At 38.3% G+C, this 25,455-nt stretch overlaps 1 protein-coding gene across 2 annotated transcripts in view; it reads right to left on the bottom strand.

Moving 5' to 3' along the window:
* Positions 1 to 25,455, bottom strand: part of PTPN4 (protein tyrosine phosphatase non-receptor type 4) — a 222,437-nt gene that overhangs the window by 183,396 nt on the left and 13,586 nt on the right. Inside the window, exon 2 of one of the 2 annotated variants that reach the window (XM_023724688.1) lies at positions 299 to 453. In XM_023724688.1, the coding sequence (XP_023580456.1) occupies positions 299 to 436 (138 nt within the window). In that variant the 5' untranslated portion in view covers positions 437 to 453. Of the gene's footprint in view, positions 1 to 298; positions 454 to 25,455 lie in introns of those variants that run through there. The other variant, XM_004389685.1, reaches the window with a different exon arrangement.

The following is a 25,455-nucleotide window of genomic DNA, read 5'->3' as shown; positions in this document are numbered from 1 at the left end:
TCTTTCCTTGGCTCCTTGGTGATCTTCCTGTGGCCTGGCATCTATCTTCCCCCATCTCTACTTTTTTGCTGCTTGCCAAATCTGCTCTTTTAATCTCAAAAAAGACTGATTTAAGACACACACTACACTAATGTGGCCTCATTAACAAAAGAAAGAAAACCCTCTTCCCAAATGGGAATATAACCACAGGTATACGGTTTAGAATTTACAACCGTATTTTGGCAGGGGGGACAAAATTCAATTCATAACAATATCCAAAGTGATAACCAGAAGAAAAAAAAAGTGAGCAACTGCTTACGTTAACTTTGAAGGCTTGCACAGTGTTATCCAGAAGTAGGATGTTGCACACCACCTCTGTATGCTGTCTGTCTCGGGCCAACTCCGATGCTCTTACATTGTAGGTTCTGCCAGCAGGCAATCGGAAACGTGAGGTCATTACTGTTCACACAAGGTCTGAGTTAGAATGGAAGAAAAAAAAAAAAGCATTAATGAAAATATAGAAGATACAATGTGGTTTAAAAAACAAAATGATTATATATTTTTCAAGTAAAAGAGTTATAAATTTTGAAACACCAGGATAAGAACTGTAGGTATAAAATAGATATCACACAGTTCACCTTCTAAACTGAAATTACAAGATGTCTTCAAGGAGAGCTTTATTGCTTTATTTTTAACTGTTCCAGTAAGAAATTTTAATATACAAACAAATTTTTCAGAAAATCACATTCCAATTCAAAATATGTAAACTCAACGAGTAGCCAAAAAAGGGGCGGGGGAGGTTATAAATTACCCACTGATGCAAGTATTTAAACCACTGTAGAATCACAACAGGAGAAAGATGACTGTGGAGGGCCCCTCTCTTCTTTAAAATTTATGATTTGGAAGAAACATGGAGTTTTTGGAATTCAGCAGTACCCTTCATTTTAATTCTCCTCAAACGCAACATAATTCTGAAATTTATTCTTATTATTATTAATAAAATAAAATAGAAAACTAAGAGCTACCGATTTTTGCTTTTGCATTTTTAACTAAAGAAGAAAAGATTGTTTGTAAAAGGTGGAGGACCTGAGAGGAGCAAACAGTGCACTTGGCTGCTATCTGAAAAGTTAGAGGTTCAAGTCCACCCAGACGCCCCTTAGAAAAAAGGCCTGACAATCTTATTTCTGAAAAAATCAGCTACTGAGAACCCTACGGAACACAGTTCTACTCTGACACACATGGGGTCGCCATGAGACAGAATCAGCTTGAAGGCAACTGGTGATGTGGTGAAACTTTTAACCAAAATTAAAATATTCCAGCTTAGCCACTCCATAGCACAATGTCTGAATGTCAAAATCAAAAGCAGAGAACCAGTATTCAACATTCTGACAGAATGCTTCCTTCTTCCCTTTCCTCTGTCCATATAACACAGATAACAAGAACCATGTACCACAGTCCTTTAATATTTTAAGACAACAGGCATTTTCAATTTCAATGTGTAAGTTTTCTTTGATTGTATTTTTGCTTTACTCTGGTAAACTGCTCTTCCACTAATGGACACTCTAACTACAAATATATTGAACTGTAAAATTTAGCCCAGACTTAGTGAATAAACAAACAAAAACAAACCCGTTGCTGTGGAGTCAATTCCGACTTATAGCAAACCTCTAAGACAGAGTACAACTGCACCACAGGGTTTCCAAGGAGCAGCTGGTGGATTCGAACTGCTGACCTTTTGGTGAGCAGCCGAGCTCTAAACCACTGTGCCACCAGGGCTCCATTCAGTGAACAGGGGAGTATAAACATTTTACATGTATGTCTAGCACCTCTGTTAAGTGCTCAACTACTAGCCAACAGGTTGGCAGCTCAAACCCACCCAGAGGTGCCTTGGAAGACAGGCCTGGCGATCTGCTTCTGAAAGGTCACAGCCTTGAAAACCCTATGGAGCAGTTCTACTCTGCACACATGGGGTCGCCATGAGTCAGAATCAACTCAACAACAACAACGTAGCATCTCCTTAAGTAGAAAGCAAGGTTCTTATGTAGAAACACTTCAGTTTCTTCTCCACCACAGCGCCTAAAACATTCCTCAAAACAAAGTACATACTAAATAGCATTTCTTGACTGAGCAGTCATTTCAAATTTGTTGTGTTCTGGTAACACCTTTACAGACTAGATGACTTCACGCAAATTGTTTTACAATTCGGTCGTTCGTTTGCTCATCTGCAAAATGAAAACTTAACTCAGAATCACTACCATGAAGATCAATGAAAACATTTTGAAAATTACAACTATGTCATAAATAAGGGTCTTAATCAAAATATTTCAATTTCTCCAAATGAAGTAGAATTTCATCACTAATCTGAACACAAAAGTCCAGCTAAAAAAGCCCTTGAGATTGAATGGCAGAAAACCAGAACTAGTTATGACAAGATGGCGAATCTGCACAGGGAACTAGCCTCCTCCCCAAAATTTAACACTGAAAAAACTAATGAAGAAGGATCCATGACTCACACTTCACACAAAAGCAAATTCAAAATGGATTAAGTACCTAAATGTCTAATCTAAAACCATAATATTCTTACAAGAAAATGCAGGGGCAATGCTGTTGGGCCTAGCTTTTAACAATGGATTATCTAAAATAATAATAAAAGCACAAACAGTAAAAGACAAAATAAATAAGTGAGACCTCATAAAAATTAAAAACTTTGCTTCATCTAAAGACGTCATCAAAAAAGTGAAAAGACAAGCTACTGACAGGGAGAATATCTTTGGAAACCGTGTATCAGACAAGACTCTAATAACAAAAATATATATAAAACTTAGACAACTTAACAATAAAAAGACAAATAACCCAATCATAAAATGGCAAAGGATTTGAATAGACATTTCACCAAAGAAGACATTCAAATGGCCACCAAACACTTCAGCATCATTAGCCATCAGAGAGATACAAATCAAAACCACAATAAGATATCATTTCACTCCCACTAGGATGACTAAGATTTAAAAAAAAAGAAAATAACAAATGTTGGCCAGGATGTGGGAAAATTTGGAACCTTACCCCCTGCTGATGGAATGCAAAATGGTACAGCAATTGTGGAAAACAGTGTGGCGGTTCCTCAAAAAACTAAAAATAGAACTACCATATGACCCAGCAATTCCACTCCTAGATATATACCCAAAAGACATGAAAGCTGACACTCAGAGACTTGCACACCAATATTCATTGCATCACTATTCACAATAGCCAAAAGGTGGAAACAACCTAAATGCCCATCAACAGATGAATGGATAAACAAAACAGGAATAAACAATAGGAATATTACTCAGCCAGTAGGAGAAGTGAAGTCTTGATACTTGCTATAACATGGATGGAACTGGAAGACATTATGCTGAGTGAAATAAGTCAATCACGAAAGGACAAATATTTTATGACCTCACATATATAAAAAGACAATGTTAGGAATTGAACTGTGTCTCCCCTCAAAATATGTTTTGTAAATTCTAACCTTTATATCTGTGGTTATAATCCAATTTGAGACTTGGTTGTCTTTGTTATCTTAATGAGACGGGATTAGTGTGGAGTGTGTCTTGAGTCAATCTCTTTCCAGTTATAAAGAGATTAAACAAGTAAGCCAGTGAGCAGAGATGGGGTAAAACAGATGCCAAGACACATGGAGATCTCCAAGGAACCAGGAAGCAGAAGCTGAAAAGGACCTTCCTGCAGAGTTGACAGAGAGAGAAAGCCTTCCCATAGAGCCGAGACCCTGAATTTGGACTTTTAGACTTCTAAATTGTGAGAATATAAATTTCTATCTTTAAAAGCCACCCAGTTGTGGTACTTCTGTTATAACAGCACTAGAGAACTAAGACAGAATTTGGTACTGGAAGAGTAGGGTGCTGCTCTGGCAGATACCTAAAATGTGGAAGTGTTTTTGGAATTGGGTAATGGGTAGAGGCTGGAAGAGTTTTAAGGTGCCTAATAGTGAAAGCCTAGACTGCCTTAAAGAGACTGTTGGTGGAATTATGCACATCAAAGGCAATTCTGATGAGGGGTCAGGAAGAAAGGAGAGCAACAGAGAAAATCTCTGTCATCTTAGAGAATATAAATGGCGCCAGCAACAGAAATGTGGGCATTAAATGTGCTTCTGGTGAGGCTTTAAAAGAAAATGATGAACATGTGATTGGACAATGGAAGAAGGATAATGCTTTTTAATTAATGCAGTGGCAAAGAATTTGTCTGAATTATGTTCCAATGTTTGGTGGAAGGTAGAACTTCAAGTAATGAACTTGGATATCTGGCTGATGAGGTTTCTAAACAAGACTTTAAAGAGGCTATGTGGTTTATCCCTGCCACTAACAGTAAAATGCAACAGGAAAGAGATGGACTTAAAAATGAACTGTGCAGAAAACAGAACATAGAATTTGGAAAATTCTGTCGTACAAACTAAGGATACGTGTCCTAGAACGTTCCCCAAGGACGTGGCTACATGATCTTTTGTTAGAGATTAAGCCTGTAACTAATGGATCTAACCAACTACCACAGCAGAAAACCCATCATCTTAGACTGAAGAGGACAGAGAAAGAATGAAAGAAAGAAAGCTGTCTGCCTCTTGGAGTTTTACAGGCAGAAAACAGGTCAAAGGAGCTACATCTGTTGTCCTCCAAGAAACGAACCATCCCTGGAGCAGCCTGGAGATCAGCAGAACTGTTGGAAGGAGCAGAGACAGCAGGGCTTTCTCGGTTTCAAAGGGTGGGGCCAGGGTATCCTGGATCTCAGAGGGTAGAGTCACAGCCTCCTAGGTTTCTGAGAGTTGGATCCTTGCCATCTTGGTTCTGGAGTGTGGAGCTGCTGTTAAGGTGTGCCAGGGGAATGGGGCCACTGCCCAAAGCTGAAGGGGTGGGGCTGCCATGCCCAAGGGGTAGAGGAACAGGGGCTTGCTGGAGCAGAGGGGTGGGGTCACCACTTAGATGAACTAGAAGAACAGGACCACCCAAAGTGGAGGGAACAGAGTCACTGTCCCAGTGGGCCTGAAAGGCAAAGCTGAAGCCCAGGACAGAGGGCCTCTATACAGAATCCACAGGGCAAGGCCAACACCCAGAGTCTGGAGAACAGGGCCGTTACCCAGATGGTCTCAGAGAAGACCGATTATTTTCAAGCCTGGAGAGGTAATTTAAATTGTTGTGCTGGGTTTTGGGCTAGCTTGGTGCCTGTTAACCTTTCTTTCCCTCCAACTTCTCCCATTTGTAATGGAAATATCTGCATTGTACTTATTCTACCATTGTATTTTGGAAACAGATAACTTGTAATCTAGATTTCACAGATTCCACAAATTAAGAGGAATTTTGCCCCAGGATGGAATAAGCCTAAAGTCTCATCTGTATTTGATTTAGATGATTCAGTATATGAGATTTTGGATTGAGAGTTGATTTAAGACTTTTGGGATGATGTGATGGGGTGAATGTGTTTTGCATGTGTCAAGGACATGAATTTGGGGGGGAGGGCAAATGGTGGATTGAATTATGTCCCACCAAAATGTGTTGTAAATCCTAACCTCTATACTTGTGGTTATAATTCCATTTGGGAATGGGCTGTCTTTGTTAACGAGACAGACAGTATAGGGTGTATCTTGAGTCAATCTCTTTTGAGATGTAAGTGATTAAACAAGCAAGCAAGTGAGCAGAGATGGGATAAGTTAATGCGAAGACACGTGGAGAAACCAAGAAGCAGAAGCTGAAGAGACAAGGACCTTCCTCCAGAGCTGACAGAGAGAAAGCCTTCCCCTAGAGCTGGCACCCCGAACTTTGGACTTCTACCCTCCTAAACTGTGAGAAAATAAATTTCTGTTTCATAAAACCACCCACTGTGGTATATCTGTAACAGCAACACTAGATAACTAAGACAGACAAGAAAAGGCAAATGTAGAGAGAACAAAGTTTATTAGTGGTTACCAGGGGCATAAGGGAGGGGTAAGAGGGGGTTAACGGTGATGGAAATATTGCATTAACGATAGGGATGCACAGCTGACTATTTTAATTGTTGTCAATAAGTTGTACACCTGTAAAAAGTTGAACTGGTGAAAGTTGTGTGATATATTTACGATGACAAAAAAAAAAAAAAAAAAAAAAGCAGCTGCTGGGACTTCCTCTGCCCAACCAAAAACCTCATGGGATTTGGCTTCTTGGTTTGGAAGTTTGGGTTATGGATTCATGGGACAACCCAGTTAATCAGCATAACAACATGTTTAGTGCTTCTGTTCTATCTCCTAGTGTGACGTGTAGTGCCTGGGATATTAAAAGCTTCCAAGTGGCCATCCAAGGCACAACTGGTCTCTATTTGCCTGGAACGACAGAGGAAGGAGAGTCAGGAACAGGAGGAGGATATGGCATGTGTGCATAACTGCCTCCAAGAACAACTGCATCCTTTGCCATGAGACCAGAGAACTTGATGTGCCTGGCTACCATTACTAAACATTTTGATCAAAGATTCCACAGAAGAATAAAGATCAAAAGGAGGAAAAGGCAAAACAGAATTTCAAAGTCTCATCGATTCCATACTTTCTAGAGTCATGAAAATTGGATGAACCCCTGGAACTACTGCCCTGAGATAATCTTAAAACCTTAAACCAAAAATATGCCCTGAAGTCTTGTTAGTTTAACCAAACAATAGGTTAACCTCTGCATGACCTGTGGTACATACGGTATACTACCTACTTTTTCCAGGTCTCAGGTTCTTTGGGAGTATACTTTTACCTACTGCCCTTCAGTGGGGACTTGCGTAACAGTGAAAGGCAAAAGAAACGTTAGTTAATGCAAAACAGCTGGAGTATGAGGTTTGCAAGTAAGGTAGTGTAACCAGAAAGTGTGATTGGGAAAAATTTTTTCTCTTTTGACTTTTGTACCCCTAGATAAGCCTTGTAAATATGCAAGCATATTTATGGTTTCCTGTGTGATAATTAGGGAGCCCTGGTGGGTTTATGTGTGTGTGTGTGTCATATTTGGAAAACCAGAAGTTCCCCATGTAACCTAATAGAAAGTGCCACAAAAACATCAGCAATCAAGGTCCAGAGATACAGACGGGCACCAGCTAATTACTGGGTTCAAGAACCTAAAAAGTTCTGCAGTAACCATGTAGTATCAGGTAATATTTCTCAAAATTCATATTACTAACCAAAAATCTAAGCATACTCCATGACTCAGTACGCTTCCATTAAAGAAAAAACATGGCATCAAAAAAAAAAAAAAAATCAAAGCAGAAAATTATTGGGTCTTGAAAGGGTTAACTAGTAAAAAATATCTGCCTTGAGCATTGTGCTCTTTTAAGAACTATCTACAGGGGATCAAACTGATAACAGCAACTTGAAAGATTAGATAGGAACCTTAGGGGGCAGTGAATTTATGTTAATGGGGGAGGAACAACTCAGAAAAGGAGGCTGAGAATGGTTGCACAACTCACAGAATGTAATCAATGTCACTAAACGGTACATGTAGAAACTGCTGAATTAGTGTATGTTTTGCTGTGTATATTCTCAACAACAACAAAATAAATAAAAATATTTTAAAAAGAAAATCCTACAAATAATGCTACTCTGTAACACATGGGGTCACCACGAGTCAGAATCGACTCGATGGCAATGGGTTTAGTTTTTGGTTTAAGTTTCAATATGGACTCTAAAGTCATATCAATGAACCATTCTTTCTCTGTGATATTAAAATCCATAGGTCTATGTGGTGCATTGAATGGATGTTTACCAGTGTGTGATTCTGTAACGCTTGGTCATTTGGAAAACAGTGGTTCACTGAGATATGTGGTTCTTCCCAATCTTGACACATTTCATCATATCAGATCACATTTATTAATAACACCACCAATCTCCTAAAAAAATCAATAAGTAATGGGAAGTTCTCAAGTTTCATTGTTGTTGTTATGTGCTGCTGAGTTCGTTTCGACTCATAGCAACCCTTTAGGACACAGCAGAACTGCCCTCATAGGGCTTCCAAGGAGCAGCTGGTGGATTTGGACTGCAGACCTTCTGGTTAGCAGCCAAGTTCTTAACCATTGTGCCACTAGGGCTCCCAAGTATCACAGGGGTGGATATAAGTTTCCCAAATTTTAATTTTTGCTAGCAAGCTCACATTTTACTATTGGTGACAAATACTTTCAACTGTTTTCCTCCAGGCTCATTAGGCTTATTTTTGAGCACGTCTCCCAACAGCCAAAATTCAAATAACTGTAGTTTATTAGTAATTTATTCAGGTAAAAATGATGTTCCCTTAAAAAAAAAAAAAAAAAGTGACTAACTTGAAACTTAAACAATCTTTCAAGCATTTTTCCTCAAGACAACGACCATAATTTGGTGTGCAGCCGAAGTGATTTATGTAATACTGAATACTAACAAACTATGTATTCAAAGGTCAAGTTTAAATAAAATAATATATTTTTGTCTGTATCATAAACAAAATAAAGAATATTGCACCCAGAATATTCCAACTGCATAACAGGCATTTTTATCAGGTGAACAAAGGACATTTATAAAAATTCAAGAGATTTTAAAGAAAAAAAAAATACAGAGTATATTCACTGGCCACAGTGGAACTAAGCTAGACATTAAGAAAACAGAGCTAGAAAATCTCTATAGTAGGAAATGAATCATGCTATCAAATAATCTATGAGTCAAAGAAGAAATCACAAGAGGAATTAGTGAATACATAACTAAATCATGAAAATACAACACATAAGAACTTATGGGATACAGGTAAAGCAGTGCTTTGGAATTTTTTAGCTTTAAATACATACATGAGCAAGAAGAAAGATTTAAAATCATCAGTGTAAGCTTGCAGCACAAGAAATGATAGAAAGAATATCAAATAAAACTCTAAGAAACTATAAGGAAATAAGCAGCAGCAACAATCAATAAAAAAGAAACCAGATTTAAAATACAGAAAAATCAAAGCCAAAAGTTGGTTCTTTGAAAAATGAATGAAATTAATAAAGTCCTTAGTAAGACAGATCAAGACAAAAGAAAGGGAGAAAAACATAAATTACCAAGATCAGGAATGGAAAGTGGACATCACTTTGCACCCACTAGACATGAAAAATATAATAATATAAGAAAAATTCATTAAGAAACAAACCTCCAAAACTAACATAAGAGTAAATAAAAGCTGTGAATAGTACTAGGTAAAAAATTATTCAAAACTTGGAAACAGGCTAAAGAGATTATTAGGTGTTCTTTCAGTGGTGGCTGGGCTTACACCTTTGACTGTGCTATTTCACAACTCTGTAAGGTTAGCTTATAGATTTTAATACAACACAAAAAACTTGTCACCAGAAAATCTTATCTAAAAAAATGCATAAACAAAGTTCTCTAAAAGAAATGAAGTGATAAAATAAGGAATCTTGGAAGATCAAGATGGAAGAAACAACAGAAAGTACAACAGAAGTTTGTTCTCCTGTTGAGTTTATAACATTTGACAATTGAATCAAAAATTATAACACTGCCTTGTGTGTTTCTCCACAGAGGTAAAATAAATATTTAAGAAAATTACACTGGACATAGGGGAGAGTAAGGGGCAAAAAGGTAAGCATTCTCTATATTACTTAAACAGATAAAACGTTGACACCAGTAAACTATAACAATTTCTGCATGTATCTAACGTATATAAGAAAACACTGAAAAGTCATGCAAAGAGATACACTAAAAAAATAGACATAAAAAAATGCAATTAAAAAAATGCTCAAGTAAACCACAGGAAAGCAGAAAAATAAAAAACAGAGGGAACATAAACAAAACAAAAAATAAAATGGCAGACCTAACACATCAATAATCAATCATATTAAAGTGAAATTGTCTTAAAACACCAATTAAAGGGCAAATTGGTGGAGTAAGAAAAAAAAATGACCCAAGTATATGCAGCCTACAAGAAACTCTCCTCAAATATAACAACGTAAGAAGTGGAAAGTATAAAGATGGAAAAAGATATCCATGTAAATAAAAATCAAAAGAAAGAATAGTAACTATATTAATATCAGATAAAGTAGATATCAGGGCAAAGAAGTATATTAAGTAACGATAAAAGGGTCAATTTACCAAGAAGCTGTAGCAATCCTAAATGTGTGCACCATACTACAGACCTACAAATTCACAATTACAAACTATAATTAGAGACATCGACATCTCTCTCTCTCAACAACTGACAGAATAAGTAGACAGGAAATCAGCAAGGATATAGAAGAACTCAAGGAGTCCTGGTGGTGCAATGGTACAGCACTCAGCTGTTAACTGAAAGGTTCGTGGTTAAAACCCACCCAGCAGCACCATGGGAGAAAGACCCAGCAATCTGCTCCAGTAAAAATTACAGCCTACAAGAACCTAACCCTATGGGGCAGTTCCACTTTGTCACACAGAGTCGCTATGAGTTGAAAACTAACTCGACAACGCTTAACAACAATAAAAAAACTCAAAAACACAATCGACCAACAGGTTCTAACTGACATTATAGAACACCACACAACACAGCAGAATACATGTTTTTTTCAAAGACACACAGAACATTCAGGAAGACAGATGGTATCCTGAGCCCTAACATATCCTGAAGGTCCCCAGGTGGTGCAAATGGTTTGCACTCGACTGCTAACCTAAAGGTTGGCGGTTCAAACCTACCCAGTGGTACCATGGAAGAAAAGGCCTAGCAATCTGCTGCCATTACACTTACAGCCAAGAAAACCCTATGGAACACTTTTAGTCGGAAACACATGGGGTTGCCATGAATCAGAACTGATCTGACGGAAAATAACAACAAACATATCCTGAACATAAACAAATCTAAACATGTTTAAAAGAACTGAAACTATACGAAGTTTGTTCTCTGAGGATAATGGAATCAAACTAGAAATCAAAACGAGAAATATAACAGGAAATTTTCCAAACACAGAGAAACTAAACAATACACAGGACACAGAGAAAACCTCAAGGAAAACTAAACATATATATACATATTGAACTGACTGCTGTATGATAATATCCATATACCTACAAGGCAGATCAGTTAATACAACTATTACTCAAATTTACGCACCAACCACTAAGGCCAAAGATGAACAAAGTGAAGATTGTTAACAACTTCTGCAGTCTGAAATTGATCAAACATGCAATCAAGATGCATTGACAGTTATGGATGATTGGAATATGAAAGCTGGAAAAAAGACAAGGAACAGTAGTTGGAAAATAAGGCCTTGCTGATAGAAACAATGCATGGTGGAATTTTCCAAGACCAACATCTTCTTCATTGCAAATACCTTTTTCAACAACATAAATGGTGACTACACACACGGAACTTGCCAAATGGAATACACAGGAATCAAATAGACTACATCTGTGGCCAAGAGACGGTGGAAAAGCTCAATATCATCAGTCAGAACAAGGCCAGGGGCCAACTGCAGGACAGACCATCAACTGCTCATATGCAAGTTTAGGTTGAAGCTGAAGAAAATTAGAACAAGTCCATGAGAGTCAAAATAGGCCCTTGAGTACATCCCACCTGAATCTAGAGATCCTGAATTTAGAGATCATTTCAAGAACAGATTTGACACACTGAACCTTATGACCAAAGACCTGATGAGTTGTGGGATGATATCATACATGAAGAAAGCAAGAGGTCATTAAACAGACAGGAAAGAAAGAAAAGATCAAAATGGATATCAGAAGAGACTCTGAAACTTGATCCTGAATGTAGAGTAGCTAAAGCGAAAGGAAGACATGATGAAGTAAAAGAGCTGGACAGAAGATTTCAAAGGGTGGCTCAAGAAGACAAAATATTATAATGAAATGTGCAAAGACCTGGAGTTAGAAAACCAGAAGGGAAGAATACACTTGGCTGTACTCAAGCTGAAAAGAACCGAAAAAAATTCAAGTCTGGAGTTGCAATACTGAAGGATTTTACTGGGAAAATATTGAGCTATGCAGGAAGCATCAAAAGAAGATGGAAGGCACACACATAATCACTGTACCAAAAAGAATTGGTCACCGATTAACCATCTCAGGAGGTAGCAGTCCAAGCCGCACTGAAGGCACTGGTGAAAAACACGGCTCCAAGAATTGATGGAATACCAATTGGGATGTTTCAACAAAAGGATGTAACACTGGAAGTGCTCACTCATCTATGCCAAGAAATTTGGAAGACAGTTACCTGGCCAACTGACTGGAAGAGATCCATACTTCTGCCCATTCCAAAGAAAGGTGACCCAGCAGAATGTGGAAATTATCGAGCAATATCATTAATATTGCACACAAGTAAAATTTTACTGAAGATCATTCAAAAGCGGTTTCAGCAGTGCATCAGCAGGGAACTGCCAGAAATTCAAGCTGGATTCAGAAGAGGATGTGGAATGAGGAATATCACTGTCGATGTCAGATGCATCTTGGCTGGAAGCAGAGAATACCAGAAAGATGTTTACCTGTTTTACTGATGATGCAAAGGCATTCAACTGTGTGGATCATAACAAACTATGGATAACACTGTAAAGAATGGGAATCCCAGAACATTTCATTGTGCTCATGAGGAATCTGTACACAGACCAAGAAGCAGTTGTTTGAACAGAACAAGGGCATACTGCGTGGTTTAAATTCAGGACAGGTATGCGCCAGGGTTGTATCCTTTCTCTATACTTATTCAATCTGCTGAGCAAAAATTTCGAGGAGCTGTACTATATGAAGAAGAATATGGCATCAGGATTGGAGGAAGACTCATTAACAACTTGTGATATGCAGATGACACAACCTTGCTTTCTGAAAGTGAAGAGAACTTGAAGCACTTACTGATGAAGATCAAAGACTACAGTCTTCAGTATGGATCACACTTCAACACAAAGAAAACAAAAATCGTCACAACTGGATGAATAAGCAACAGCATGATAAACGGGGAAAAGACTGAAGCTGTCAAGGATTTCATTTTACTTGGATCCACAATCAACAATCATGGAAGCAGCAGTCAAGAAATCAAAAGATGCATTCCATTGGGCAAATCTGCTGCAAAAGACCTCTTTATTTAAAGTCTTAAAAGCAAAGATGTCACATTGAAGCCTAAGGTGTGCCTGACCCAAGCCATGGTGTTTTCAATCGCCTCATATGCATGTGAAAGCTGGACGATGAATAAGGAAGACCGAAGAAGAATTGACGTCTTTGAATTATGGTGTTGGTGAAGAATATTGGACATCTGCGAACGAACATCTGAGAATAACATCAGCAAAGTATGTGCTGCAACACTGTACGCAGTACATATCACTCAGGGTAATATGTACAAAAAACCAACAGAAAACGACGGACGTTAAATGCAGCTCGTTGTAAGGTGAACGCAGGAGGTCGGGGACTAGCTGCGCTTGTGGAATGACTGAAAGAAGTACCACACGGACAGGAACGGTCACGCTACCAAGGGGCTTGTTACTGTCTGTTACAGTTACGTACTGCTGCGAAACAAATCATTCCCCAAACTTAGTGATTTAAAGCAACAATAATCATTTCATTGTCTCACAGTTTCTGTGAGTCAGACATTTGGTAAGGGCTCAGCTGGGTGCTTCTGGTTCATGTCGTCAGGTGGTTAGGCAGCTGCTGTCAGATGGTGGCTGGAGGTGTCCTAGGGGACAGTGGTAACCAGAACAGCTGCCGTCAGACGGTGGCTGGAGCTGTCCTAGGGGACAGTGGTAACCAGAAGAGCTGCTGGCTGGCTGAGCATCTCTATCTCTTTGCTTGTCTGTCTGTCTGTCTAGCTATCTCCTTCTTCGTCTTGCTCTCTTCGCGGCCTCTCCGTGTCCACTCCTTTGGGCTTCCTCCCAGCACGGCAGCCTCAGGAGAGGTTGACCACTTACACAGAAGCTCAGGTCCTGCATGAGTCTTCTTGTGAGCAAGACAGAAGTTGTACTGCTTTTTATGACATTACCTCGGAATTACAGAAGGTCCCTTCTGCCATTCCCTTTTAGCTGAAATAATCCAAAAGCTCACCCAATTTAAAGGAGAGGGCATGTAAACCACGCTCCATTGGATAGGTGGAGGGTCAAGGTCACATTTTAAGAAAAGCATGCAGAATGAGAAAAATGGTTTTGGCCATCTTTGGAAAATACAAGCTACCACAGAAAATACAAGCTGCCAAGTACCCCTCAAGACTCCTTAGCCTTTAATTAAGCCCTTAGCACACCCTCTCTGTTGAAAACTTCTAAAATAGTAGCAAGCAACTGAAACCAAGAGCATTCAATAGACAGATTTCTGAAAGGTGGTTCTTAAGTCAATCCCTTCCTAAACCACTGGTGCACAGCACTACTGGGTCCTTGAGTGGAACAAACGGTAACTGCCTGGTTACTAATGGAAAGGCTGGTGGTTTGAATACACTCAGAGATGCCTCAGAGGAAAGGCCTGGCAATCTACATCCGAAACACTACAGCCTCTATGGAGCAGTTATACTCTGACATACATGGGGCTGCCACGAGTCGGAATCAACTGGGCAACAACTGGTTTGTTTTTTTGTTTGTTTTCAACTGTCTCATATGCATGTGAAAGCTGAACAATGAATAAGGAACACCAAAGAAGAATCGATGCATTTGAATTATGGTGTTGGTGAGGAATACTGGATATACCATGCACTGTCAGAAGAAGGAACAAATCTTAGAATTACAGCCAGAATGCTCATTAGAAGCGAGGATGGCGAGACTCTGTCTCACATACTTTGGACATGTTACAGGAAGGACTGAACCCAGGAGAAGGACATCATGCTTGGTAGAGAAGAGCACTGGCGAAAAAGTGGAAGATCCTCAAGAAATGGATTGACATGGTGGCTGCAACAAGGGGCTCAAACATAACGATTGCGAAGATGGTGCAGGACAGGGCAATGTGTTGTTCTGGTGTACATTGGGTCCTTGTGAATCGGAACTGACTCAACGGCACGTAACAGCAACAGCAACTTTGGCTTTACCCTCCCAGCAGGCGGACTAATGGGGAGACTAGAGCAGCTTTCCATTTATTAACCCACAAAATTAACTGACGTATCACACGTTTTAGACTTATTTTGTGCTGTTTAGGTAAGCAATGAGGCTAAGATCCTGGGCGCTACAGGGTCACTATGAGTCGAAATCAACTCGACAGCTACCGGCTTGGTTTTTTGGTTTATATCACAATAACCCAGTTGGCAATATACTTAGAAATACTTTGACCATGAGCAGACTATACACTGCTGACTTACACACAGTGCCACTGGTCCAAGGAGTAGTAATCAAGACTATATGGACTGGTGTAAATTTGATAATAAACAGGATGGACCTGACTTAATCCACGGAAAGCCCTTAAAAGAAAGTCTGGCACATTCCTGAAGTGACAGAGATACTCTTGTTGGTGTTGAAGGCATAAACTTGTCATATTGTGAAAGGGACATGTGGCAAAAAGGTACAGGGGCCTCTAGGAGCTGAGAGTGATCCCCGGCTGACAGCAAGACACTGAGGACCTCAGTCCCACAGCTGTGAGGAACTGTACTCACCAACCACCACATGAGCTTGGAAGAAGACCTCGAAGTCCTGCAGCCCCACCAATACCTAGATGGCTGGCTGTGACCCTGAGCAGAGGACCCAGCTAAGCAGTGCCCCTACTCTTGACCCACAGAAACTGACATAATAGATATATATGGTGTGAAGCTGCTCAACTTGTGATAATTTGTTTCACATCAAAGAAAACTGATAAAATATCTTTCATAGTGGTAATTATTCAACCAAAAAATAGTCACTAGAGATGAAATAAATATATACAAAGGATGAAGTGACACACACAATGAGCTCTTTGAGGACCTTCCACTTTTGCACGTGATGGATATATGCTTCCGTTCTCCTCATGGAAACCCTGGTGGCGCAGTGGTTAAGAGCTCAGGCTGCTAACCAAAAGCTCAGCAGTTGGAATCCACCAGGCGCTCCTTGGAAACCCTCTGCGGCAGTTCTACTCTGTCCTACAGGGTCGCTGTGAGTCGGAATTGACTTGATGGCAACAGGTTTGGTTTGGTTTTTCGTCCTCAGCCCCCCGTTCTCTTCCCCTGGTATCAGTGCTGTGGCCAAAGACGTAAAAACCAAGAGTCACAGCAGAATCAGAAAATTATTTTTAACAGCAGAGGGAGCTACCAAAAAATAAAAATAAACAAGGATGGTAAATTATTGAAACGGTATCTAAAGGTGAAGACATGGTACGGGAATGACAAGATCAAAAGATACCAGTGCCTTCAGCCCACACTAGCCCTTGCCATTTACTAATACAGTTACTTCTGACATTTGCACTTGGCCTACATTAACAGTTTCAATACAATTTCCATGAGAGCTCACCTAGTTAACTTAGATTCTTCTACAGTCCTGAAAACTACCTTCACCTGACACATGGCACAGTCAACGGCTGCTGACAACCTAAAGGCCTACAGATAACAAACAACAGGCCAACAGGAAGCCAATGAAGCCTAGTCAGAATTTCCACATCTTGAAAACGCATTCCCAAAAGATTGTGCTGCTTTTTTTTTTGTTGTTGTTCAAAGACTATGCGCTTCTTAATATATGACATCAAGCTGGCAGATGAGTATCTGCTTTTCTCAGAACAGACACCTCTTCCTAGGGAGCTATAAATGTTCCTATTCACCGATGAAGAGAGTACTTACTGGTAAGGAGATGCACTTATAAGGAGAGCAAGATCTTTCAGAGATGCTAAAAGAATGTATTTGTTTACAGTCCCAATTAAGGAAAACATCAAATATTTTTAGATGTCTGTACCAATTATCCTGCATACTACATGTAAATTTTCCTCAGATTCCCGTTACTGTCTTCATTAAGCCAAGAAGTCACCAAAGGAGATTACATGAACAAAGAAGATCCATTTTAAGAAATCTCTGATTAGCTATCTCCTTAATGACTACCAACGACTCACCAATGCCTAGTTTATGTTATCTCAGACAACTCTTTAATTGTGTCTAGATCATGTTACTGGCATTATTATCTTTAAATATTATAGTTTAATTGTTAACACTGTGTGCAAACTAAAGAACAGTAGATTATCTTGAAAAAACAATGATCAAAAGTTTTATTGGATCTTATACTCATTTTTTGGCAAAAGCAAACAAAACACTCAGTAGTAGCTCCACGGATAGAAATCATCTGCAGAACTGAATCACACACTGTAAAGACTAAATAGCCAAACCAACTCTCGGACACCACGCTTGGATGAACTCATCCCGAAATACAAATCATCTATTTGGTCCCACGTTTAAATGGGTTTAGTATATTATAAGGGAGCCCTGGTGGTGCAGTGGTTAAGCATTCAGTTGCTAACCAAAGGTTTGGCAGTTTGAATCCACCAGTCGCTCTTTGGAAACTCTATGGGGCAGTTCTACTCTGCCCTATAGGGTCACTATGAGTCAAAAGTCACACTCTTCACAGAGCAGTGAAACCTAAACTTGGATATCCTAAACACGGAGACTTCATACAGAAAGAACAAAAATAAGACAGCAAAGCATTATAATTAATACATGCAAATGTTTTTATAAAAGAATATACTTACCCTCTATCCTCAAATTTTCATGCTGTTTGCATTTACACTCATGTACAAAAATATCTCTCTTCCCACACAGTGGTAGAACTTACACATTTTAAAAAGCTACACAATAAAATACACCCTCAAGCGTCTATCACTGCTAAAACGCTCTGGAGAGCGAGTATCCTTGTCTTGCGTCTGATCTTAAGGGAAAAGTGCTCAGTCTTTATCCGTTTAGTATGTTAGCTGTGAGTTTTCACAAATGCTCTTTATCAAACTGAGAAATGTCCTTCTAGTCCTCGCATGTTGAGAGCTTTTATCACGAAAGCGCGTTGGATTTTTGTCAAAAGCTTTCTCTGCATCAATTAGCATGATCAATGCGGTTCTCTTCCTTTGTTCTATCAACGTGGTGCGTTACAGTGATTGATCTTCTAATGCTGAGCAACTTTTGCTTTCCTAGGGTAAATCCCACTTGATCATGGGGAATAATCCTATTGACATGCTTTTTCGATGCGGTTCACTAGTATTTTGCTGAGGATTTTGGCATCTGTATTCACAGGTGATACTGGTCTGTAGTTTTGCTTTCTAGCGGTGTTTTTGTCTGGTTTTGGTATGTGGATAATGTCAGCCTCACAGAATGAGTTAGGCAGTATTCCCTACTCTTCTGTTTTTTGGAAACGTTTAAGAATTAAAGGAGCGCTGGTGGTGCAGGGGTTAAGCGCTCGGCTGCTAACCAAAAAGTTGGTGGTTTCAACCCACCAGCTGCTCCACGGGAAAAGGATGTGGCAGTCTGCTCCGTGAAGATTTACAGCCTTGGAAACCCTATCAGCTAGTTCTGCTCTGTCCTATAGGGTTTCAATGAGTCAAAATTGACTCGATGGCAATGGGTTTTTCTTTTTTCTTTTTTTTATTGTGCTTTAGATGAAGGTTGACAGAGCAAACAAGTTTCTCATTCAACAGTTAGTACATGGTTTTGTGACACTGGTTAACAACCCCACAACATGTCAACACTCTCCCCTTCTCGACCTTGGGTTCCTCCTTGCCCCGGGGCCGGTGTGCCCCTTTAGTCTCATTTTGTTTTATGGGGCTGTCTAATCTTTGGCTGAAGGGTGAACCTCAGGAGTGACTCAGTAACTCTGGTCTTTTTCGTGAGTTAAAATATGTTCTACATTTTTCTCCAGCTCTGTCCGGGACCCTCTATTGGGATCCCTGACAAAGCAGTGGGGTTTTTCTTCTTTGAAAGAAGGACTGGGGTCACTTATTGTATAAATGTATAAATGAAGCTGTCCAGTACTAGACTTCTTGTTTGGGAAGTTTTTGATTACTGCTTTAATCCCTTCACTTGTTATGGGTTTGTTGAGATCTTCTATTACTTCTTGAAACAACGTAAAAGAAGTTTATGTGTTTCTAGAGATTTGACCATTTCATCCAGATTATCCAATTTGTGGGCATACAATAATGTTCACTGTACTCTCTTATGATCATTTCTATCTCTGTAGGGTCAGCTGTAAGGTCCTCACTTTCATTTCTGATTTTAGATATCTGCATCTTCTTCCTTGTCAGTCTAACTAAAGAATTGTGGATTTTACTGATGTTCTCAAAAAGCAACTTCTGCTTTCATTGATTTATCTCTATCGTTTTTCAATTCTCTGTTTCATTTATCTCAGCTCTGATCTTTGTTATCTCCTTCCTTCAGGTAGCTGTGGGTGTGGTTTGCTCTTCTTTTTCTAGTTCCTCAAGTATTTTGATTTGTGATTTTTCTTATATTTTAACATAGACGATTACAGCTATAAACTTTCCTCTAAGCACTGCTTTCGCTGTGTCCTCTCAGTTTTTTTTAAATAACTTATTTCATTTTTGTTGTGGTTTTTGAGAATATACACAGCAGAATATACACCAGTTCAACAGCTTCTATAATTCAGTAACATTGATTACATTCTTCTACTTGTGCACCCACTGTCACCCTCCTTTGCTGAGATGCTCTTCCCCCTCAACACAAACTCACTGCCCTCTAAGGTTCTGATTTAAACTTTTGAGTTGCTGTTGTCAATCTGATCCCATATAGATAGATCTTAAAAGAGCACAGTGCTCAAGGCAGACGTTCTTTACTAGTTAAGCTAAACTATTGTTTGGTTTTAAGTAGACTTCAGAGATATATTTGGTTTCAGGTTTAAAGATTATCTCAGGACAACAGCTTCTGGATTCATCCAGCTTCCATGGCTCAAGAAAATCTGGATTCCATGAGAATTTCAAATTCTGTTCTCAATTTTTTCGCCTTTTTATCAGGATTCATCTATAGAATTTTTGATCAAAACATCCCAGTAATGTTAGCCGGGCACTATCCAGTTCTTTTTGTCTCATGGCAAAGGAGGCAGTTGTTCATGGAAGCAACTGGCCACACTTTTAACCATCCCGTAAGTTTTGATACGTTGTGCTTCAATTTTCAACTAAATATTTTATGATTTCTCCTTTGACTCACTGGTTGTTTAATAGTATGTTGTTTAATTTCCATATGATTGTGTGTTTTCCAGTTCTCTGTTAATTTCTAATTTCATACCACTGTGGTCGGAAAAAATTCTTTGCATGATTTCAATTTTTAAAAGTTTACTAAGGTTTGCTTTGTGTCCTAATATGTAGTCTATCCTGGAAAATGAGCCATGTGTGCAAGAGATACATGCACTGTGCTGTTGTTGGGTATTCTACATATGTCTGTTAGGTCTAGTTGGTTTATCGTGTCATTCAAGTCTTCCGTGTCCATACTGATCTTTCTAGATACTCTGTCCATTATCCAGAGTGGTGTATTGAAGTCTCAAAGTATTACCGTAGAACTATTTTGCCCTTCACTCCTTTCAGTGATTGTTTTATGTATTTGGGTGGACCTATTTCAGGTGTGTTATGGATTGAATCGTGTCCCCCCAAAATATGTGTTGTAAATCCTAACCCGTATATCTGTGGTTATACACCTACTCCTTATTTGTTGACCATCTCATTTTCTGACATTTCATATTTATGACAACAGTAAAATATCTACTATCCAACTATTTTACGCATTAAGTACATACGTATGGCAGTAACGAACGCCGAGGTACAAGGTATGAGGTTGTGATGGTTATGTGTCAACTTGGCTGGGCCATGATTCTCAGTGGTCTGGCAGTTATGTAATGATGTAATTTGCCAGTTATATAATGACATAATTTAGCAGTTATGTGATGTCATAATTTGGCAGTTATGTAAAGATGTAGTCATCTTCTATCTTGTGATGATGTGGTCATCCTCCACTTTCGCATAATGTCAATTTTCGCATAACAACCTGGTCTTTGGAACCTAACCATGTTGATAAGTGAGGAGTAGGTGTAATACTAGTTGGTAATGAGTTTGTTTTGTTATGTTAATGAGACAGGATTAGTGTAGGGTGTGTCTTAAGTCAGTCTTTTTTGAGATATAAAAGAGATTAAACAAGCAAGCGAGAGAAGCAGAGATGGGGGAAGAGAGATGTCAAGCCACACGAAGATCGCCCAGCAACAGAAGCTCCGAAAGAGACAAGGACCTTCCTCCAGAGCCTACAGAAACAGAAAACCTTCCTCTAGAGCCAGGACCCTGAATTCAGACTTCTAGCCTCCTAAACTGTGAGAAAATAAATTTGTTAAATCCACCTACTTGTAGTATTTGTTATAGCAGCACTAGATAACTAAGACAAGGTGCGTACATGTTTATAATTATTATATCTTCTTGATAAATTGATCCTTCTGTCATTATATAATGTCCTTGTCTCTTATAACAGATTTTGACTTGAAGTTTATTCTGTCCAGTATTAAGATCACCACCCCCATTCTCTTTTATTACTTGCATGGAAAATGGTTTTCCATCTTTTCACTTTCAATCTATTTGTCTCCTTGGACCTAAGATATGTCTCTTGAAGGCAGCATATATGTTGCTGTTAGGTGTCATCGATTTCAACTCATAGTGACCACGTATGACAGAGTAGAACTGTCCCATTGGGTTTCCTGGGCTGAAACTGTTACAGGAGCAGATTGCCAAGTCTTTTCTCCCACTGAGCAGCTGGTAGGCTCAAACCATCAACCTTTCAGTTAGCAGCTGAACACTTAACCATTGTGCCACCAAGACTCCTGGGGCAGCATATAGTTGGGTCATAATTTTTATCTATTCTACTACTGTCTGTTGTTTGGAGCATTTAGCCTATTTACATTCACTGTAATTACCGATAAGGAAAGACTTACTTCAGTCATGTTAGTTTTTTGTGTGTGTTATGTGTTCTTTGTTCCTTATACCTCCAGTGCTACCAAATTTCGTATTTTGCTGTCTTTTTGTACTGAGCTATTTTGATTCTCCTCTCCAGTCCATTTGCATGGATAGCATGACTATTACATTTAACAACTTGATTTTATAACAACCGGGGTTAAAATGATACCGACCAAACTTTAGTAAAATATAGAAACTCTATACTCATACAGTTCTCCCCACACTCCCCCATGTATGTTGTTGTTATCTCAATTACATCTTTATAGATCATGTGCCCTGTAACATAAATTTATGTTTTTTTTTTGTATTTGTCACTATCAAGATAAAAGGATATAACAATTAGAATTTTTATGTAAGACTATCTTAAAACTTGCCCTTATGTTTCTCCTTTACTAGAGATCTTTCTACATGTGGCTTTGAGTTACCTTCTAAAGTCCTTTCTTTCCTGTCTGAAGGATGTCCTTCAGTATTTCTTGTACGGTCTGTCTAGTGGAAATGAGTTCTTGCAGCTTTTCTTTATCTCTGAATATCTTAATTTCACCATCCTTGAAGGACAATTTCATCAGATATATTAATTATGTCATCCCATTGCCTTCTGGTCTCCAAGGCTTCCAAACATACTACATCACATTCATTTTAGAATAATGTGGTCTTTATGTTCAAAAAATTTTTCCTGGGAGTTTGATAAAAATTGCATTAACTCTGTATTTCAATTTGGGGAGAACTGACAACTTTACTATGTTGAATGTTCTAATCCATGAGCACGGTATGTCTCTTCATTTATTTAAATCTTCTTTAGTTGATTTCATCAGCATTTTGTAGTTTTCAGTATGTGAGTCTGATATATGTTTTGGTAAGATTTACATTTAACTATTTCAATTTTTGTTTAGAATTGTAAATGTTATTACATTTCTAAGTTCAGTTTCCATGTATTTAATGCTAATATATACAAATACAGTAGATTTTATGTATGTTCATGTATCCTGAGACCTTGCAGAACTCACTAATTAGTCCTAGGAGTGTTTTTGTAGATTCCTTGGGTTTTCTACACAGACATCATGTCATCTGTGCATAAGAACAGTTTTACTTCTTATTTTTGCAATCTGTATGTTTTTTGTCTCTATTTTTTGCCTCATTGTGCTAGTTTCTAGAACTATAGTGAATAAGAGTAGTGAGAGCAGACATCCTTCCTTGCCTTGCTCCTGATGCTAGGGGGACAGTATTTCAATGTTTGACCATTAAATATGTTAGCTGTAGATTTTTTTGTAGACGTTCTTTGTCAAGTTGAGGAAGGTCTCCTCTACACCTAGTTCTCTGAGAGTTAACATCATGAATGGTTGGATTTTATAGAATGCTTTTTCTGCATCAGTTGATAAAATTACACATTATTTCTTCTTTAGTATATGGTGGATTACACTGGCTGATTTTCAAATAATGGACCAGCTTTGCATCTCTGGAATAAACCCATTTGGCCATGGAGTATAATTTGTTTTATATTTGCTAATTCTATTTGCTAATATGTGGCAAAGATTTTTGTTTCTACATTCATGAAATACATTGATCTGTAGTTTCTTTTTTGTGTGTGTGGGGGTACTGTCCTTGTCTGATTTTAGTATCAGGGTAATATTAGCTTTATAAATAAATTGGGACAAGCTCCCTCCTCTTCTACTTTCTGGAAGAGAATATACAGAACTGATGTTAATTAGTGTTTAAATGTTTGGTAGGATTCTCCAGTGAAACAATATAGGCCTGAAGAATTCTTTTTTTTTTGGGTTGGGGAGGCAGCTTTTAAATTACAAATTGAATTTCCTTAATAGGTACAGATTAAACAGATTAAAACAATCTACTTTATATTGGATGAGTGATGGTAATTTGTGTTGTTTAAGGAATTGGTCGATTTCATCTAAATCATCAAATTTCTGTGTGTAGCATTGTGTATAGTAGTCCCTTATTACACTTTTGATGTCTGCAGGCTCTATAGTGATATCTTTTGTTCCATCCTGGGTATTTGTATCTTCTTTTTTTTCTTTCCTTTGGCAGTCTTGATGTAGAGTTGTCAAATTAATTGATCTTTAATAAGAAACAAAAACACCCAACTGTTTTTACTACTGATTTTCTCTATTCTAGTTTTCAATTTCATTGATTTCTGCTCTTTATTATTTCCTTTCATCTAATTTCTTTGGGCTTATTTGACTCTTCTTTTACTAGGTTCTTGAGGTAGGAGCTGATTTGAGGTTACTGATTTAAGATTTTTCCCATTTTTCTACTGTATACAGGGTGTATTATAAATTTCTCTCTCGGCATACTTAGCTGTGCCCACAAATTTTGATATATTTTCACTTCCACTCAGTTCAATGCATTTTTTATTCCTTTGAGAATTCCTCTTGTAGCCAGGGATTATTTAGAAGTTTATTTTCCATGTGTTTGAAGATTTCCCTATTATCTTTCAGTTACTGACTTCTAGTTTGATTCAACAGTGATTGGGGAATGAACAATGTATGACTTCAATCTTTTAAATTTGTTTAAGCTTGCTTTATAGCCAAGGAAACAGTCTATCTTGGTATACGGATACTTGTAAAAGAATGTGTATTCTACTGTTGTTGAGTGTTTCTAAATGTCGATTAGATCCTGTTCATCAATGATAGTGCTGAGTTCTTCTATATCCTTGCTGACTTCCTGTCTAGTTGTTCTATCAATTTTTGGGAAAGGGGTGTTGATGTCTCCAACTATAACTGTGAATTCACCTGTTTCTCTTTACAATCCTATCAATTTTTGCTGCACATATTTTGCAGCTCTGTTGTTTGATGCCTACAAACATCAGGCAAGGATTTCTATGTCTTCTAGGTGGACTGACACTTTTATTACTTAATATCTCTGTCTCTGGTAATTTTCTTTCCTCTGATATTAATACAGCCACACTGATATCAATATTTGCTAATATTAATACAACCATTCTCTCTTCTTTTGACCAGTGTTAGCATGGTATAACTTTTTCCATTATTTTTACTTTCAACCTAGCTATAACATTATATTTGAAGACAGTATCTTGTAGAAAGCATTGAGTTGGGTCATATTTTTTAATCCACTTTGCCAATCTTCATCTCTTCATTAGTTTCTTTAGACCATATACATTTAATGCAATTGTTGATATACTAGGGCTTAAGTCTGTTACTGTTTCTCCCTCTCATACTTTTCTTTTTTGTTTGTTTGCTTCTTTTTTCTTTTCCCTGCCTTCCTATAGGTTACTTAACATATTTTAGAATTCTATTTCTGTTTATGTTTTTGAGTGTATCTCTGTGTGCTTTTTTAGTAGTTGCTCTAAGTATAACATTATATAATGTCAAAGAGAGAAACTGATAGCAGATATCTTGCTTTGATTTTGGGGTTTTCTTACACATGAAACCAAATAGCCACTGTAAAGAAGTTCCTGATAAAGACTGATCCTGCCAGTGGCTTTTCTTTCACCCAGAGTTGCTAGTCTTTTCTTTCCAGCCCAGCTTGCTGAATTTGAATTTCAAAAGATGCCTGGGTGCTGGTACTGGTACAACGACAGATACATTGACCAATGGAACAGAACTGAGAACCCAAGATGTAAATCCATCCACCTATGGTCACCTGATCTTCGACAAGGGCCCAAAGTCCATCAAATGGGGAAAAGACAGTCTTTTTAACAAATG

Source organism: Trichechus manatus, unplaced genomic scaffold (assembly GCF_000243295.1).
Source record: "Trichechus manatus latirostris isolate Lorelei unplaced genomic scaffold, TriManLat1.0 scaffold00255, whole genome shotgun sequence".
Classification (NCBI taxonomy): domain Eukaryota; kingdom Metazoa; phylum Chordata; class Mammalia; order Sirenia; family Trichechidae; genus Trichechus; species Trichechus manatus.
The sequence above is the reverse complement of the archived record's forward strand: the minus strand, read 5'-3'. Positions and strand labels throughout refer to the sequence as shown.